This window comes from Pelodiscus sinensis, unplaced genomic scaffold (genome assembly GCF_049634645.1).
Source record: "Pelodiscus sinensis isolate JC-2024 unplaced genomic scaffold, ASM4963464v1 ctg92, whole genome shotgun sequence".
In the NCBI taxonomy this organism is placed as follows: Eukaryota; Metazoa; Chordata; order Testudines; family Trionychidae; genus Pelodiscus; species Pelodiscus sinensis.
In genome coordinates, this window is record NW_027465832.1 from 120720 (window position 1) to 135787 (window position 15068).

Consider the following 15068-nt stretch of genomic DNA (forward strand, 5'->3'; position numbering starts at 1 on the left):
CCATGCACTTCAGGCCTCACACCACACTGATTGGGAAACACTGAAATAGAGGGGCCAAATATTCTCCCTTACAATTGATTTGTCATTATATTATAACTTTTCCTTTAAAATAAAGCCCAACAATTTGGGATATCCAACTTGTTACGCTTAACACTACCACACTACCAAGTACACTTGTTCTTTTCAAGTTTAAAAAAACCCCAACTTAACCTGGCAGTCAGGGGCGGCCCGAGGAGGGCTGCAACAGCTGGCGCCCCAGGCAGAATGCGCAATCGGCGCCCCCTGCCTGCACGGCCCTTAATGGCGTGACGTCATCATTGGGCACCCCGTTGAAGGCGGTGCTCTAGGCGACAGCTGAGTCGGCCTATACTCACGGGCCGCCCCTGCTGGCAGTACACAAAATAAAAAACAGCATTACTGGGCTAATCCTATGGCATTATGAACATTGCTCATCACTTTTTCATGTATTTGTCAAAGTGTCTTATCAGTGCATATTATTATGTGCTGAAATGCAACAAAACTTTGCAGAAAAATAATTTTAGCCATGTTCATACAAGAGTGTGTATATATAAAAAATTATATTGAATTTGATCATAAAGATCTCTACTTGAGCAAATGTGCAGAAGATAGGCATGTTCACACAGGATAAATCTAAGCAAGCACTTTTTCCTAGAACGTCATCCATGATGTCTTGAAAGGATGTGTTTAAGGACCAATCATTTAAACATACATATCTCAGGAGGGTTAAAAAAAAAAGTAATATTGCCCTGATGATGCAAAAGAACAATGCATAACTGAAGCAGCTGGGATTCTACAGTTATCTTGCATTCTGCAGCAAATAGATTCTTAAATAATTGTTGAAAACGTAGTTTCTCCATTTGTTATTGCTCCCCACTTGTTACGTTTTCTGGTCACACATCAACAGTACACAGAGGTTCACTACCAGGCTGAATGGATTCTACTATTGTCATTTTGGGTTTCTTTCGAGTTTCCTCCTTTAAAAGAAACAAAAGTAAAAAAAAAAAATCCAACGTTAAAACAAGGGGTTTAAAAACAAAGCAAAAACAAACAAAAAACCAGCTCATTAAAAAAGATCTTGGTACCCACACTCCGCACAGCTACAGACCCAGGTTCAGGAAGGGGTCTAGAACAGAAGTGGGCAATAATTTGTGAAGGGGGGGGGGGGGCACTTCGCAAATTTCAGAAGTGTCCGCGGGCCGACCCAGAAGGGCGGAAGGGGCATTCCATGTGCTGTAAAAAGACGCCACTATGTTTTTTACACAGCAAAGTAATTAAATTTTAATAAAAATTAACTGCATACAACATTATCCAAAGATTATTATATTACTTGCAAAATTTGTAATAATAACACTAAGGCTGTGTCTAGACTGGCAAGTTTTTCCGCAAAAGCAGTTGCTTTTGCGGAAAAACTTGTCAGCTGTCTACACTGGCCGCTTGAATTTCCGCAAGAACACTGACTTCCTACTGTCTGAAATCAGTGCTTCTTGCGCAAATACTATGCTGCACCCATTTGGGCAAAAGTCCTTTTGCACAAAACTTTTGCGCAAAAGGGCCAGTGTAGACAGCTCAGATTTGTTTTGCGCAAAAAAGCCCCGATCGCGAAAATGGCGATTGGGGCTTTTTTGCTGAAAAGCGCGTCTAGATTGGCACGGACGCTTTTCCGCAAAAGCACTTTTTGCGGAAAAGCGTCCGTGCCAATCTAGACGCTCTTTTCCGCAAATGCTTTTAATGGAAAACTTTTCCATTAAAAGCATTTGCGGAAAATCATGCCAGTCTAGACGAAGCCTAACATTTGAGAATATTTGTAATAACAACAACACTAACACTAAACTTTTAATAGCTTCAGAGGGGTCCGCGTTAGCTATCCCGCTGAAGCTTTTGAACATGCAAGGCACTGCATTCAGCTGTATGGAGTGGAAATCCATTAGCTACACAAAGAAACTCGCACAGATCCAAACAGACATCATCTCCCTTTCCAAGTGCAAACAGATGAACATGATACCTAAGGGTCTAAGGGTGAAAAACCGACTACAATCTACATATCCCACAGACTACAGCCAGAGATTATGCCACACTCTTGCAAAAAACCTCAGGAATCACCTTATCAGCATTCTATATGTAACCCCCAAGGAGATTACCTTGGTTCCTGGGGCTCGGTCTGCTGGCAACTCAGGGCACACTGTCCCTGGTAGGGAGGGGGAGCCAAAGCCAAAGCAAACTCAGTGTCTGCCCGGCAACAAATAGGGAGTGAGATGCCCCTCCCAGGGAGTTCAGGAAAGGGGAGAAGCCATTTTTTTTGAGTGACTCTGGAGCCAGCCAGGGCAAGGGCAAGACTGGCTGTGTGGGAGCTGGCAAGCCCCAGGCCTGCATGCACGGTTTCCCCTGAGAACTGGCCTCTAGGGACCTGAAAGCAAGATCCCTCCGCTGGGTTTTCCTTCTCCACTGATGATTCCCAGTTTGTAGAGTTTGCTTGGAAACTTCCCCAGCCAGTCTGAGTTAGCCCTCCAGCTCCCTAGGGGTATGTTTACACTGCCACCCTAGTTCGAACTAGGGTGGCTAATGTAGGCATTCAAACTTGCAAATGAAGCCCAGGATTTAATTATCCCGGGCTTTATTTGCATGTTCTCGGACGCCGCCATTTTTAAATGGCGAACTACCACGAACTACCTGCCCGTGGCTACACTATACTAGGTATACCTCCTGCAAGGAGGTTTAATGGTAGTTCGAATTAGGAGCTTTAATTCGAACTACCTAGTCCGTGCCGCGTGTAGCCGCAGGCAGGTAGTTCGAACTATGGGGCATTTAAAAATGGTGGCGCGCAGGAACATGCAAATGAAGCCTGGGATATTTAAATCCTGGGCTTCATTTGCAAGTTCGAATGCCTACATTAGCCACCCTAGTTCAAACTAGGGTGGCAGTGTAGACATACCCTAGGTGAGACCAGTCCCCACATGGTCAGCTCTGCTCTGGCTGCAAGTTCAGGGCTGCTGCCTGCTGTGTGTGTGTCTGGCCACTGGGCTAGGAGACTACACTTTGGATTTTAGTACAGTTGTGCAATCTGCACCTTGAGCCCTGCACCCCTTTGTGGTGAGGGGAAATCCTGGGACCGAAGCAGCTTGATTCCTGCCTGAATAGGATCCCTGCTAGCAGAGATCAGCCCTCTGAAGTGACTGAGGAGTCCAGAGTCATCTGTGAGCCGGAGGATCGTTCATGGAGTTTGTGAGTGCATCATCTTTTAGTTAGTCAGTCAGGGAATTTGTTTTGGGGACCCCCTAGTCCCTGTACTGTGTCCTAAAGTCAGGGAGTAAGGGTTTGGGAATTTTATAACCTGCTGCATATTAAACCTGTGGAGGGATTTACCACCTTCTCCCGCTTGTGAGTCCATTGGGCTGTACTGAACCCAGTCAGACACACTGATAAACCACTGCAGAGAGGAATTTTGTGGTCATAAGTCATCAAGGACCCCAACAAAGTACGTACCAACGGGACACTTACATTTGCTACATCAAGTCCCGTGACTAGGACAAGTCACAGGTATTAGCATTGTGGGCACCGGTGAACCTAAAAATAGTGTTTTACCTGGTTATGTTATATTTGTCTCCTGTTTAATATAATTATTGTGTTGAATACATTGTATGTATTTGTGTTATTTTTTGAAGTCTCCAACTATCTGGCAAGTAAGTGGGGATTACCCAGTGGTTAGAATTTTCCTCCCAAGCTGCCCTGGTGACCCTGCCAGGAAGGAGTGAGGGGGGTGGAGGCACTGCCAAATAAATTCATAGGAAAAAATAAAGATACACCCTGCTGAGTGGGTGGCGGGATTCAGAGGAACCCGGACCTGTCCATCAAAACCTGTAAGCAGATTGGCATTACAGAAGGTAATCGGGTGGAGAGGGGGCGCTACATATACAACAAACAGGGAAAAAATCAAGGAGGAGCTCTCAACATTAGAAACTATCATAAAAAAACCCAAGCAGCCACACACACCGGCTGGCTGTGTCTACACTGGGCCACTTATTCCGGAAAATCAGCCGCTTTTCCGGAATAAGCTGCAAGCTGTCTACACTGGCCCTTGAATTTCCAGAAAAGCAACGACGCTCTACTGTACAAAATCAGCCGCTATTCCGGAAAAACTATTCTGCTCCCGCTCGGGCAGAAGTCCTTATTCCGGAACACTGTTCCGGAAAAGGGCCAGTGTAGACAGCCCAGTAGTCTTTTCCGGAAAAAAGCCCCGATCGCGAAAATGGCGATCGGGGCTCTTTTCCGGAAAAGCACGTCTACATTGGCCACAGACTCTTTTCCAGAAAAAGGGCTTTTCCGGAAAAGCAGCCTGCCAATGTAGACGCTCCTTTTCCGGAAAAACTGAAAACGGAAGGCTGTGTCTACATTGGCCCCTATTCCGTAATAGGGATGCAAATGTAGCACTTTGGAATAGGCAAATCCGTGGGGGATTTAAATATCCCCCGCGGCATTTGCATTAACATGGCTGCCGCTTTTTTCCGGCTTGTAGATAAGCCGGAGAAAAGCGCCAGTCTGGACGCGATCCTCCGGAAAATAATGTAGACACAGCCAAATAGTATTCCGTTTTAAGCAGTTCCGGAAATTCATGCCAGTGTAGACACAGCCACCATCTTTTCCAGACTTTACTACAATTCAACAAACCACCTACAAAGAACACTTCATTTCCCTTCAGAACCTGTACAGACCAAACTTTTAGTTACATCAGTGGTGGGCAGTATCTGACCCACGGAGAGGACACGGTTCACCAGGGTTAACCCCAGCAGACCACCAATGCTTTATTTACATGCTCCTCCACTGGTACAGCCGCTTGGACCTCCCATTCACCTTGGAGCACCATCTCCAGACAATGGGCACTGCGTGAATTGGGACACCACCTCCTACAGTTCACATGGGTTGGGAACGGTGGTCCACAGCCAACAGGAGCTTTAAATGGCCATATCTGCAGAGCCACAGGTTAATAAGCACTGGCAGAAGCCACATCCGACTTATTGCTCACCGGAGTTTAATGCAACTTATGTGTATTAAATTTAAGTGTAAAAGAAAAAATGCAACTCAGTGTGAAGAAGAAAGTCTCTGTTGGGCATTAACAAGGGACGTGAAGTCAGGTGTCATTTCTGATGTTGCCGTGCTGAGCACTACTGCAAGGTGGTCATCAGTGATAGAAGATCTGTTCTTTGATTTATTGAATTTCATGACAGAAAATGTCTGCTCGCAGATGTAAATTGCTCTGAACAATATAAGCGTCTTTTGGGCATGAGCCTTGATCTTCGGAAAGCTTTGTTCATTGAGAGACGACTACAATTCCAGAAGCGGCGTTCATGTGAATTGCACCGCAAGCAAGGCATCACTCTGCAAGTCAATAAGTTCAATTTGGAGGTCACTTGGAGCACTGTCCATCACATATGTGAAAGGAGAGGAGAATAAAGCCATGCCCCCCACTTCTAATCTATTGCCTAGCAGCTGCCCGGCAGGCACAAGCCCTTTGAAGAGAAGAAGTTGAGAGGGCTCACGACTCCGGGCAGGTCCCAGGCAACAGGCCAGTGGGATGGAGAGCTGCGAGCCCTTCAATTGCTTCCGTTTAAAGGGCTTGTGCCTGCGGGTGGCTGCCAGGCAATGTAGCCACCCAGCAGGCGAGCCCTTTCAATAGAAGCACTTGAAAGGGCTCGCGTCTCTGGCTTCCTAACACCTTATTAGAGGCTGGGGGAGCTGCAAGCCCTTTTAAGTGCTTTTATGTAAAGGACTGGCGCCTTCCCTGTGCCTGTCAGGCAACCCGTTGCCTAGCAGCCAAGGGAACAGGAAAGGGCCTTCCCTGCAGCTGCTAGGCAAGGTGCGGGGAAGATGCCCTGAGCCCTTGAAATAGAAGCAGTTTGAAGGGCTAGCAACAAGCTAGGGGGCGGGGCCAGAAACTGCCTCGTGGGCCAAATCAAAGCCCTAGGCAGGCCGGATTCGGCCCACTAAGAGGCTTTTGCCCACCCCCAGTCTAGAATGATGGATAGAGATGATCTAATCAAACCACGAGGTACAGGGCGATGGGTGGTATCTAAGTAGCATCAGCGGGTGGTAACCTGACACGCCACGAGTGATGTGTAACTTGTTTGCACCTGTATATAAAGTGGTGTCTTGGGGGGACAGTCTTTGTCCATCTGGGGGGCAGTGGGGTGTCTCACTGATTGAGCTGAGTCCATTGTTACAAGTACATATGTGTAGGGGTTCGGTAGAGTTTACTGACAACTATTACTGTACTTCACTTTACAATAAACCTAGCTGGACACCTTTGATCCTTATCTGATTTGTGGTCTTTGGGGGCCTTCTCAGAGTCTGCTTTGGTGACTAATTGCACAAGTCAACACAGCACACATCACTGAGCACACATGCACACAGCCTTCTGGTTATCATCATCAACAGAGCCAGAGACCTGTCAGGACACCACGACATTAAATCCTAAATTACTACAAGAGGGTTCTGAGTGGGGCAATCTGGGTGCAGGAGGAGAGTGGATGTACAGGAGCTTGTGGGAGGGATGTAGGAGGAATAGGACTATGCAGGGGGGAGTAGGTGAAGAGGTTAACGCTCAGCAGCGAGGGTCTGGGTGTAGGGCTCAGTGGAGGGGACGGGAAAGCAGGTGCAACCAATTGGGGCAGGGAAGCAAGGTGGGCTTGTCAGGTTGATTCAGGTATAAAGAGGGTGGGGCTTATCAAGGTGGGGGTTTGAGTGCAGGGTGCAGTCTGATTGTAAGGATGGGGGGTCCAGATGCAGGGGGTAAAGCTGGAGGGTGGGATGGAGATAAAGGGTGTGTCTAGACTACAGAGTTTTGTTGACAAAAGTGGACTTTTGTCGACAAAACTATACCTGCGTCTACACTACCGCTGAGTTCTGTCGACATAACGTCGACAGAACTCAGCAGTTTTGTCGACGCTGGTAAACCTCATTTTACGAGGCATAACGCCTTTTGTCGACAGAGTTTTGTCGACAGAAGGCGTTATTGCATCTAGGGTTGTGTCTAGACTACAGGGTTTTGTCGACAAAGCAGCTTGCTTTGTCGACAGAACTGAATGTAGTCTAGACGCTCTTTGTCGACAGAAGCTTTGTCGACAGTATCTGTCGACAAAACTTCTGTCGACAAAAGCCTGTAGTCTAGACGTACCCTAAGGTAGTGTAGGAAACAGATTCAGAATTCTAAAAATAATGTGTGTTCTGGCCCTACAAGACAATTTTAAACATGTATTTTTAAGAAGTCTGCAGTATGCACTCACCCTTTCTTGGGCCAGCTTTTTCATTTCTTCCTGTAACTTGTTCAGGATGTGTACATTTGGCTTGTTCTTTTTGGCATACTGCTGAAGTTCTATCACACTTTTATCAGACGTTTCCTGCATAATATTACCATTAGTAGTAGCAGAAAAAAGGATTACCCAAAAATCACTTTCTCTTGTATATTTTTAAAATGGTCACACATCACAGAGTTTAAGCAGGGAAGATTTTCTTTTTTTGTTCTTTAAGTGAAAAGGAACATGAAACAAGTCAGCTGTGTATTAGTTGCTAAAATTTGGGTTTATCATTTCAGCTTACAGCAAACAAGTGAGCTTGAGAAAACATTTCACCTCTAAGGGTACGTCTAGACTGCGGCACTATTTCGGGATACCGGAAGTATCATGAAATAGGAACGCTGCATCTTTAAACGTGCCCACTATTTCCCAAAATAGCGGGCGTGCTATTCTGGCGTCCCTGTAACCCTCGTTCCATGAGGGTTAAGGGATTTGTTGGAACAGTGATTTATTTTGAAATTTGGTGCTGTCTACACGGCACCAAAATATCAAAATAAGCTCTTTTGACCTAGACTCGGAATAAGCTACACAATTTGCATAGCGCAAATTGTGTAACTTATTCCGACAGAAGGGTGCTGTCTAGATGCACCTTAAGGGTATGTCTAGACTGCATCCCTCTGTCGGCAGAGGGATGCAGATTAGGCAGGTCGACATTGCAAATGAGGCAGGGATTTGCATAAAAATGGCCACCGCGTTTTGCCGACTCAGCACTTTGTCTGCACAAAGCCGCAGTCTAGAGAGGGATCTGTCGAGAAAGAAAGCCTTTTCCCCTTATGCCTCCTGCAAGGAATGCGGTGCAGAGGAGGAGCCAGTGCTGGTTGATAGGCCCTCCACGCCAGACACATTTGAGGCAGTGTGGGAAAAAGGCTTTCTTTCTCGACAGATTCACCCTCTAGACTGCTGCTTTGTGCCGACAAAGTGCTGAGTTGGCAAAACGCGGTGGCCATTTTTATGCAAATTAGGCACAAGATATTTAAATCCCTGCCTCATTTGCAATGTTGACCTGTCTAATCTGCATCCCTCTGCCTACAGAGAGATGCAGTCTAGACATACCTTAAGAGTGCTGATCTTATGTCTATTAATTCAGAAAGAATAGTATCATTGAGGGCTACTCATCAATACAGATATGTAACATGCAAAAGTATTAAGGTTAGAAAGCTATGCCAAGAAAAAGAAGAGAATGAGTTTTTGTTTTTAACTGCTAAGTATCACAACAGAAATAGCAACTTTTTACAGGGTAGATTACAAAGCAGTCACAAAAATCATGTTTACCTGTTTGACCATCTTGTTATTCTCTCTACCATACATACGCAATAAAGAGCCCCAGTTTTTCACATGCGGGTGCAGTAGCTGTAGGATCTTCTGAGAAGCTAGCTGTTTCCCGACTCTCTTGTTTTTACCTGTACAAATGATAACACACAAGCACTACACTAGAACATAATGTAGATTTTTAAGTACTGTGACAGGGTCAGGCCAGAGAGCTGCTGCAGAGAAGGGAAAAGTCAGCCCAAAAGGGAAAAACCCAGTGAGAAGAAGCAGAGAACTGCAGCCCAATTAGATGCAGCTGGGAGGGAGCTGGCTCAGGCAAATTGGGGCCAGCTGACTTCTCTGCTGTCTGTCTGAGGGCCTTTAAAAGCCTCAGCAATTGGAATCTGGGGGGGAGAGTGAGAGGACGAAAGGAAGGTGGTGGAGAGACGGCGAGGAAGAAATTGGAGAGAACAATTTTGACCAGCATTAGGTAAAGGCAGCTAGGGAGGGAGCCTGTGGGCACCTGGCCGGGCTCCCTACCATTGAGACCCGCTGAAAAACCCCCAAACTTGGGGGCTAAGGGGAGGAGGCCTACCCAGTGGTGGCTTGGGGAAGAAGGGCCCTTGCCACAGTACACACATACATAAAGGAATCAATGAACATTCTTAATACTCTTCATGATTTATACAGTAAAAGATAGAATAAGCATGCAACAACAAAATACTCGTGCTCGGTAAGTGTTGAGGAGGGCAGGAAAAAAGGAAGCATGATTTGTAAGCAAGCATAGGAAGTAAAACCAAGAAAAAATGGATACTTACTTTCATAACTGTTGTTCTTCGAGATGTGTTGCTCATGTCCATTCCATGTAGGTGTGTGCACACTGCATGCACGCATTGTTGGAAGTTTTTTCCCTTAGCAGTACCCATTGGGCCAGCAGGGGAGCCCTGTGAAATGGCACTGCTATATTGGCTAATATATACCCCTGCTGGCCCTCCACCCCCTCGGTTCCTTCTTATTGGACTACTCGGAAGAAGGGGAGGTGGGTGGGATTTGGAATGGACATGAGCAACACATCTCAAAGAACAACAGTTATGAAAGTAAGTAACCGTTTTTTCTTCTTTGAGTAATTGCTCATGTCCATTCCACGTAGGTGACTCCCTAGCAGAAACCCAAGGAGGCAGGGTCAGAGTTCTAACCTTCAACTGAGCAGAAGCGTGTCCTCCCTCGCCTGATGGCCCAGCACATAATGATTGGCAAAAGCATGGACCGAAGACCGTGTGGCAGCCCTGCAGATGTCCAAGATAGGGACCTGGGCTACAAATGCTGCAGAGGAGGCCTGAGCCCTGGTGGAGAGGGCTGTGAGGGGAGGAGCTGGCACCCCGACTAGCCCATAGCACTCCTTGATATAGGATGTAATCCACGAGCCCCTGCAGCCTCTCCGCAATTGCTACGAAGAGCCGTGGGGACTTATGGAAGGGCTTTGTTCTTTATAAATAAAAGGCTAAAACTCTCCTAACAGCTAAAGTGTGTAACGCCTGCTCCTTACCCGAAGCATGGGGCTTGGGATAAAATACTGGGAGGAAAATATCTTGCGACATGTGAAATTGAGACACCACCTTCAGAAGTAAGGCCAGGTGGGGGGCGTAACCTGACCTTATCCTTAAAGAAAACTGTATGGGGGGGGGAATGTCCAATTTGAGGGCGCTCAGTTCAGATACACACCTGGCCGACGTGATAGCCACCAAGACAGACACTTTCCAGGAAAGGTGCAGCAGCGAGCATATCACCAGGGGCTCGAAGGGAGGTCCCATGAGTTTGGACAAGACCAGGTTGAGGTCCCACTGAGGATCAGGCTGACGGATGTGTGGATAAAGCCTTTCTAACCCTTTCAATAACCTGTGTACCATGGGATCCACAAAGAGGGTCTTGCCCCAGGAGCCCAGGTGGAACATGGAGATGGCTGCTGGGTGTACCCTAACTGAGGAGGAGGATAACCCCTGTAGCCTAAGATTCAGGAGGTAGCCCAGGACCAGCAGGATCTGGATCTCCATGAGCGATCTCCCCTTCTGGGCAGCCCAGACAGAGAAGCGCTTCCACTTGGCCAGGTAAGTGGCCCTAGTGGAAGGTTTCCTACTCCCAAGCAGGACCTCCTGCACGCACTCCAAGCACTGCAGCTTTGCCACTGTCAGCCGTGGAGCTTCCATGCCATTAGGTGCAGGGACCACACGTTTGGATGATGAAGCCTGCTGAAGTCCTGCGTGCTGAGGTCCGAGTCCAACAGGAAGGTGATTGGTCTCTCGCAGGACAGGCTCAGGAGAGACGTGAACCACTGCTGCTTGGGCCACACCAACACGATGAGGATTGGGACACCCTGAACTCCTGAACCTGCAGGAGTACCTTGTGGACCAGTGGAAAGGGTGGGAAGGCAGAAAGTAGACCCTCAGGCCAGGGAGTACCGTAATTTAGCGAATATACCCCATGGTTTTTGCTGTTTGAGTAAAAAAAAATCTTGTATACCCCGCGCACAAGTATAACCCGCGGGGTATACAAGACTTTTCTGTGCTGGGGGTATATTTGCTAATTTACGGTGTGGGGCGGGGGGGGGAGGAGGGGGGGTCAGTTTAGACCGGTCAGTTTAACGTCTGTCCCAGGGAAGATAATGGAGCAGGTAATTAAGGAAATCATATGCAAACACTTGGAAGGTAATAAAGTGATAGGGAATAGCCAGCATGGGTTTGTGAAGAACAAGTCATGCCAAACTAATCTGATAGCTTTCTTTGATAAGATAACGAGCCTTGTGGATAAGGGAGAAGCGGTGGATGTCATATACCTAGACTTTAGTAAGGCATTTGATACGGTCTCGCATGATATTCTTATTGATAAACTAGGCAAATATAACTTAGATAGGGCCACGATAAGGTGGGTGCATAATTGGCTGGATAACCGTAGTCAGAGAGTGGTTGTTAACGGTTCTAAATCCTGCTGGAAAGGGATAACAAGTGGAGTTCCTCAAGGGTCTGTTTTGGGACCCATACTGTTCAATATCTTCATCAATGATGTAGATATTGGGATAGAGAGTACGCTTATTAAGTTTGCAGATGATACCAAACTGGGTGGGGTTGCGACTTCTTTGGAGGATAGGGACATAATTCAGAATGACCTTAGCAAGTTAGAGAAATGGTCGGAGGTAAACAGGATGAGGTTTAATAGAGAGAAATGCAAAGTGCTCCACTTAGGAAGGAACAATCAGTTCCATACATACAAGATGGGAAGCGACTGTCTAGGAAGGAGCATGGCAGAAAGGGATCTAGGGGTCATAGTGGACCACAAGTTGAATATGAGTCAACAGTGTGATGCTGTTGCAAAAAAAGCAAATATGATTCTAGGTTGTATTAACAGGTGTGTTGTAAGCAAAACTCGTGAAGTCATTCTGCCGCTCTACTCTGCACTAGTTAGGCCTCAGCTGGAGTACTGTGTCCAGTTCTGGGCGCCACATTTCAAGAAAGATGTGGAGAAATTGGAAAGGGTACAGAGAAGAGCGACAAGAATGATTAAAGGTTTAGAGAACATGACCTATGAAGCCAGGCTTCATGAACTGGGCTTGTTTAGTTTGGAAAAAAGAAGATTAAGGGGGGACATGATAGCGGCTTTCAAATATCTAAAAGGGTGTCACAAGGAGGAAGGAGAAAATTTGTTCCTCTTGGTTTCTGAGGACAGGACAAGGAGTAATGGGCTTAAAGTGCAGCAGGGGAGGTTTAGATTGGACATTAGGAAAAAATTCCTAACTGTCAGGGTGGTCAAATATTGGAATAAATTGCCAAGGGAGGTGGTGGAATCTCCCTCTCTGGAGATATTTAAGAACAGGTTAGATAGACATCTGTCAGGGATGGTGTAGACGGAGCTTGATCCTGCCTTGAGGGCAGGGGGCTGGACTCGATGACCTCTCGAGGTCCCTTCCAGTCCTATGATTCTATGATTCTATGATTAGCCAGCCACTCACCGCCCCAGTTCCTGCGCAGCTGCCAGCCTCCAGTCTCCGGGCGGGGGAGTGCTCGCCGCCCGGAGAGTCACTGTTGAGTAAAAAAAACCCTATATAACCCGCGCACAACTATAGCCCACGGGGGGGGGGGTTGCAGGGTTTGTAAAAACTAATATAACCCGTGGGTTATATTTGCTAAATTACGGTAATGAGTGCATCTCCCAGGGAGCCCCGCCCCAGCCCCAGCCCCATGAGGTAACAGAACCTCGGGCACTTCCTGTTCCGCCTGGTGGCAAACAGGTCCAGACAGGGAAACCCTCACTTGTGGAAGACTTGGAGGGCCATGTCCCCCTCTGATAGGCCACTCGTGGCTGGCGAAAGACCTGCTCAGCAGATCCGCCAGAGTGTTCTGGGATGCCGGGAGATAGGAGGCAACCGGGTGAATATCCGCCCCGATGCAGAGCTCCCAGAGCTGAAGGGCTTCTCAACACAGGGGAGGGAAGCAGGCCCCACCCTGCCTGTTGATATAGGCGACTGCCAGCATATTGTCAGAAAGAATAAGGGCTATTTTGCCCCTGAGCCGAGGGAGAAAGGCCACACAGGCAAGGCGGACTGCCTGCAGCTCCCTGACATTGATATGCAGGGAGAGGTTGTCCCTTGACCACATAACCTTGGGTCCGCATGTCTCCGAGGTGGCCCCCCCCCAACTGGTGTTGGATGTGTCCGTCACTAACCTGAGGGTTGGCAGAAGTCTGGAGAACATGCCCCTGGCGCAGACCACCTCCTCCTGGGTCCACCAGTAAAGAGAGCACAGGACATTGGGTGGAACTGTCACCACTCTGTCCCAAGAGTGCTAGGACAGAGCGTGCACCTGCGCAAGCCACATCTGTAGTGGGTGCATGCAAAGCCTGGCATGTTGAATGATGTAGGTGCATGCGGCCATCAGACCCAGGAGGCGCATGCAGGACGTGGCTGTGGTCGTGGTCATCGGGAACGCCCGCATGCCCTGGATGGCCGCTTTGATTGCCAGGAAACAGGATCTGGGAAGGGAGGCTGTGGCAGACACCGAGTCCAAGTGGGCGCCCACAAACTCTATAACCTGGGTGGGGAAAAGGGTCGACTTGGCCATATTCAGGAGCTGCCCCAGCTCTCAAAAATGGGCCTGCACTACAGCGATGTGGGCCAGCAGCTGATCTGAAGAAGAGCTTTGGAGAAGCCAGTTGTCCAGGTAGTGAAAGACCTGGATACCCTGCTTTCTCAGGCCAAAAGGGAGGGCCGTAAACTGATAGTGGTCCTGGCCCACCATAAAGCAGAGGAACCGTCTGTAGTGTGGTGCAATAGAAATGTGGAAGTAGGAATCTTTTAGATTGAGGGCAGCAAACCAGTCTCTGGGACTTAGGGTATGTCTACACTACAAAGTTAGTTCGAACTAACGGACGTTAGTTCGAACTAACTTTCCTAGGCGCTACACTAGCGCTCCGTTAGTTCGAACTTAATTCGAACTAACGGAGCGCTTAGTTCGAACTAGGTAAACCTCATTTTACGAGGACTAACGCCTAGTTCGAACTAGCTAGTTCGAACTAAGGGCTGTGTAGCCCTTTAGTTCGAACTAGTGGGAGGCTAGCCCTCCCCAGCTTTCCCTGGTGGCCACTCTGGCCAACACCAGGGAAACTCTATGCCCCCCTCCTGGCCCCGGACCCCTTAAAGGGGCACGGGCTGGCTACGGTGCCCGTGCCAGGTGCAAGCCTACCAGCACCCAGCTAGCAGACCCTGCACCTGGCACGGCACAGAGCCACCCACCCGATGCCCCCCAGCCCACCCCCTCTTGCCGGGACCAGGCTGGCGGCTCCCGGGAGCTTGCCCTGGACCGCAAGAGGCGGGCACCTTCCTGGGCTAGTGTGGACATCGTGGACCTCGTCCACGATCTCCGCACTAGGCACAGGAAAGTGGCCGGCTAGGGCAGGAGAGCTGCCAGCCTGGCCACCCAGGAGCAGGTGTGCATGAAAATCAAGGGGGTCCACTGAGACCCCCGACCCTGAGCCCTGAGCTTACAATGGCCATCCTGGGTCAGACCAAAGGTCCATCTAGCCCAGTAGCCTGTCTGCCGACAGCGGCCAACCCTAGGGACCCTGGAGGGGATGGACCGAAGACAGTGACCAAGCCATTTGTCTCGTGCCATCCCTCTCCAGCCTTCCACAAACTTTGGGCAGGGACACCACTCCTACCCCCTGGCTAAGACCACTCCATGGACCCAACCTCCATGACTTGATCTCACTTCCCTTTAAACTCTGTTCTAGTTGTAGCCTTCACAGCCTCCTGCAGCAAGGAGTTCCACAGGTTAACTATTTGCTTTGTGAAGAACAACAACTTTCTCTTACTAGTTTGAAGCCTGCTACCCATTCCTTTCCTTTGGTGTCCTCTAGTCCTTCTTTATGGGAACTCAGGAAGAACTTTTATGAATGCACCCTCTCCACCCA

The 15068-nt window shown here is 48.4% G+C and overlaps 1 protein-coding gene across 3 annotated transcripts in view; it reads right to left on the reverse strand.

Moving 5' to 3' along the window:
• Window positions 1–426: 426 nt before the first annotated feature.
• Window positions 427–15068, reverse strand: part of LOC102445971 (microprocessor complex subunit DGCR8-like) — a 137171-nt gene continuing 122529 nt past the window's right edge. For 2 of the 3 annotated variants that reach the window (XM_075914703.1, XM_075914702.1), the window contains 3 exons: window positions 8637–8764; window positions 7296–7409; window positions 427–995 (listed from right to left, as the gene is read on the reverse strand). In XM_075914703.1, the coding sequence (XP_075770818.1) occupies window positions 912–995; window positions 7296–7409; window positions 8637–8764 (326 nt within the window). In that variant the 3' untranslated portion in view covers window positions 427–911. Of the gene's footprint in view, window positions 996–5252; window positions 5392–7295; window positions 7410–8636; window positions 8765–15068 lie in introns of those variants that run through there. The other variant, XM_075914704.1, reaches the window with a different exon arrangement.